This window comes from Coturnix japonica, unplaced genomic scaffold (assembly GCF_001577835.2).
Source record: "Coturnix japonica isolate 7356 unplaced genomic scaffold, Coturnix japonica 2.1 chrUnrandom529, whole genome shotgun sequence".
Classification (NCBI taxonomy): Eukaryota; Metazoa; Chordata; class Aves; order Galliformes; family Phasianidae; genus Coturnix; species Coturnix japonica.
In genome coordinates, this window is record NW_015439913.1 from 25,868 (window position 1) to 29,876 (window position 4,009).

The 4,009-nt window shown below is 56.4% G+C and overlaps 1 protein-coding gene across 1 annotated transcript in view; it reads left to right on the top strand.

The window, feature by feature from the left end:
* The first annotated feature begins 1,875 nt into the window (after nucleotides 1-1,875).
* The window catches only part of LOC107307277 (transcription activator BRG1), a 48,715-nt gene continuing 46,581 nt past the window's right edge, over nucleotides 1,876-4,009 (top strand). Inside the window, exons 1-2 of the mRNA XM_032441746.1 lie at nucleotides 1,876-2,149; nucleotides 3,233-3,365. Of these exons, the coding sequence (XP_032297637.1) occupies nucleotides 1,928-2,149; nucleotides 3,233-3,365 (355 nt within the window). The 5' untranslated portion in view covers nucleotides 1,876-1,927. The remainder of the gene's footprint in view (nucleotides 2,150-3,232; nucleotides 3,366-4,009) is intronic.

A 4,009-nucleotide genomic window follows, 5' to 3' on the forward strand; every position in this document is an offset into this window, starting at 1 on the left:
CCCCCCCCAGGTACGTGTTAAAGGGGGGGGAGGGGGGTGAAACTGACCCCAAAATGGCTGTTTTTTACCCCAAATCGGAGCCGTTTTTGGCTGGTTTGGCCCCAAAAAGGTCTGAATGATGGGCCGGCATCGGGCTGCGCGCGTTCATTAAGGGCTCGTTAATTAATTAATGAGGGACCTCGCTGCCTTTGTTTCCTGATGGGGGATGGTGCGTTGGGATGCAAATGAGATGCAAATGGGATGGAAATGAGATGCGTCCCATTGGCTGCCGTTGTTGTTGTGTGGGGGTTTGGGGTGAGAATGGCTGGAATTGGTCAAAGTGGAGGGGCCAAAATGGGGCAGATTTGGGGCCAAAATGGGGCAGATTTGGGGCCAAAATGGGGCAGATTTGGGGCTGGAATGGGGCAGATTTGGGGGCGAAAACTGGGTTTTTGGGGGGGAAATGGGCAGATTTAGGGCTGAAAACTGGATTTTGGGGGGGAAATAAGGTGGTTTGGGGGTAAAATGGGGCAGATTTGGGGCAAAATGGGGCAGATTTGGGGTAAAGTGGGGTGGGTGGCCATCTTGGGTTCTTGGTGGCTGTGTTGGGTTCTTGGTCGCCATCTTGGGTTCTTGGCGGCCATCTTGGTCTCCTATTGGCCCTCGTGGCGGCCATCTTGGGTTCTTGGTGGCCCTCGTGGCGGCCATCTTGCGTTCTTGGTCGCCATCTTGGACTCCTATTGCCTCTCCTGGTGGCCATCTTGGGTTCTTGGTGGCTGTGTTGGGCTCTTGGTCGCCATCTTGGGTTCTTGGTTGCCATCTTGGACTCCTGTTGGATCTCCTGGTGGCCATCTTTGACTCCTGGTGGCCATCTTGGGTTCTTGGTGGCCATCTTGGACTCCTGGTGGCCATCTTGGGCTCTTGGTGGCTGTGTTGGGTTCATGGTGGCCATCTTGGGCTCTTGGTGGCCATCTTGGGCTCTTGGTGGCCATCTTGGGTTCTTGGTGGCCATCTTGGGCTCTTGGTGGCCGTCTTGGGCTCTTGGTGGCCCTCTTGGTGCCATCTTGGCCTCCTGGCGGCCATCTTGGGTTCTTGGTTGCCATCTTGGACTCCTGTTGGCCCTCCTGGTGGCCATCTTTGACTCCTGGTGGTCATCTTGGGTTCTTGGTGGCCATCTTGGCCTCTTGGTGGCCATCTTGGACACCTGGTGGCCATCTTGGGTTCTTGGTGGCTGTGTTGGGTTCNTTGGGTTCTTGGTTGCCATCTTGGACTCCTGTTGGCCCTCCTGGTGGCCATCTTTGACTCCTGGTGGTCATCTTGGGTTCTTGGTGGCCATCTTGGCCTCTTGGTGGCCATCTTGGACACCTGGTGGCCATCTTGGGTTCTTGGTGGCTGTGTTGGGTTCTTGGTCGCCATCTTGGGTTCTTGGTGGCCATCTTGGGTTCTTGGTGGCTGTGTTGGGTTCTTGGTGGCTGTGTTGGGTTCTTGGTGGCCATCTTGGGTTCTTGGTTGCTATCCTGAACTCTTAATGGCCATCTTGGACTCCTGGTGGCCATCTTGGGCTCTTGGCAGCCATCTTGGGTTCTTGGTGGCCCTCTTGGTGGCCATCTTGGGTTCTTGGTGGCCATCTTGGACACCTGGTGGCCATTTTGGGTTCTTGGTGGCTGTGTTGGGTTAATGGTGGCCATCTTGAGTTCTTGGTGGCCATCTTGGACACCTGATGGCCATCTTGGGTTCTTTGTGGCCATCTTGGGTTCTTGGTGGCCATCTTGGACACCTAGTGGCCATCTTGGACACCTGGTGGCCATCTTGGCCTCCTGATGGCCATCTTGGACCCTTGGTGGCCATCTTGTCCTGCTGGTTGCCACCTCAGGCTGTTATCAGCCCCCACCACGTTGAGATTCTCCCTTTCCACCCCCCCAGGACCCCGTCCATCCCCACGCTGACCATGTCGACCCCGGACCCCCCGCTGGGCGGAACCCCCCGACCAGGCCCTTCTCCAGGCCCGGGCCCTTCACCGGGCGCCATGTTGGGTCCCAGCCCCGGCCCCTCGCCCGGCTCCGCTCACAGCATGATGGGACCCAGCCCCGGGCCCCCCAACGCCGGACACCCGCTGCCCCCACAGGGACCCGGCGCCTACACTCAGGACAACATGCACCAGATGCACAAGGTGAGGACCCCAAAGGTGGGTTCCCTATAGGGGTAGGGCCAAAATGGGCCCTGGGTGATGGAGGTGAAGACCCCATAGATGGGTTCCCCATTGGAAGGTGGTCAATGTATATATTGGGTGATGGGGGTGAAGACCCCAAAGATGGGTTCCCCATTGGAAGGTGGTCAATGTATTTATTGGGTTCTGGAGGTTCCATGGGCTCTATGGGGGGGTGATGAGGGACCGAAGTCCTGTGGGGCAGCATAGAACCGAGCTCAGAACCAAACTGAGCTCAGAACCGAACCGAGCTCGGAACTGAACCAAGCTCGGAACCGAACTGAGCTCAGAACCGAACCGAGGTCAGAACCGAACGAAGCTCAGAACCGAACCGAGCTTAGAACCGAACCGAGCTCAGAACTGAACCGAGCTCGGAACCGAACTGAGCTCGGAACCGAACTGAGCTCGGAACCGAACCGAGCTTAGAACGGAACCGAGCTCGGAATCAAACTGAGCTCGGAACCGAACCGAGCTCTGAACCGAACCGAGCTCAGAACGGAACCGAGCTCGGAACCGAACCGAGCTCGGAACCGAACCGAGCTCAGAACGGAACCGAGCTCAGAACCGAACCGAGCTTGGAACCGAACCGAGCTCAGAACCGAACCGAGCTTGGAACCGAACCGAGCTCAGAACCGAACCAAGCTCAGAACCGAACTGAGCTCGGAATCGAACCGAGCTCAGAACCGAACTGAGCTCAGAACCAAACTGAGCTCAGAACCGAACTGAGCTCAGAATGGAACCGAGCTCAGAACCGAACAGAGCTCGGAACCGAACCGAGCTCAGAACCGAACCGAGCTCAGAACGGAACTGAGCTCAGAACCGAACTGAGCTCAGAATGGAACCGAGCTCAGAACCGAACCGAGCTCAGAACCGAACCGCGCTCAGAATGGAACTGAGCTCAGAACCGAACCGAGCTCGGAACCGAACCGAGCTCAGAACCGAACCGAGCTCAGAACTGAACCGAGCTCAGAACCGAACCGAGCTCAGAACCGAACTGAGCTCAGAACCGAACCGAGCTCAGAACCGAGTGCTGGTCTCCCCCCGCAGCCCATGGACTCCATGCATGAGAAGGGGATGGGCGAGGACCCCCGGTACGGGCAGATGAAAGGGATGGGGATGCGACCCACGGCACACGCAGGGATGGGGCCTCCACCGAGCCCCATGGACCAGCACTCACAAGGTCAGTGCATGAGTGGCTATGGGGAGGGATTGGGTTGGAAAGGTCCTGGAAGGGCACGGAGTCATAGAATGGGTTGGAAAGGTCCTGGAAGGGAACAGAGTCATAGAATGGGTTGGAAAGGTCCTGGAAGGGCATGGAGTTATAGAGTGGGTTGGAAAGGTCCTGGAAGGGAACAGAGTCATAGAATGGGTTGGAAAGGTCCTGGAAGGGCACGGAGTCATAGAATGGGTTGGGTTGGAAAGGTCCTGGAAGGGCATGGAGTCACTGAATGGGTTGGGTTGGAAAGGTCCTTGAAGTACATAGAATGCTGTGATGCATTGGGCAGGTCCTTGAAGGTCACAGAACAATGTGATGCATTGGGAAGGTCCTTGAAGCTCACAGAACAATACGATGCATTGGGCAGGTCCTTGCAGCTCACAAGTCAATACGATGCATTGGGCAGGTCCTTGAAGCTCACAGAACAATACAATACATTGGGCAGGTCCTTGCAGCTCACAAATCAATACAATACATTGGGCAGGTCCTTGAAGGTCCCAGAACAATACAATACATTGGGCAGGTCCTTGCAGCTCACAAATCAATACGATGCATTGGGCAGGTCCTTGCAGCTCACAAATCAATACAATGCATTGGGCAGGTCCTTG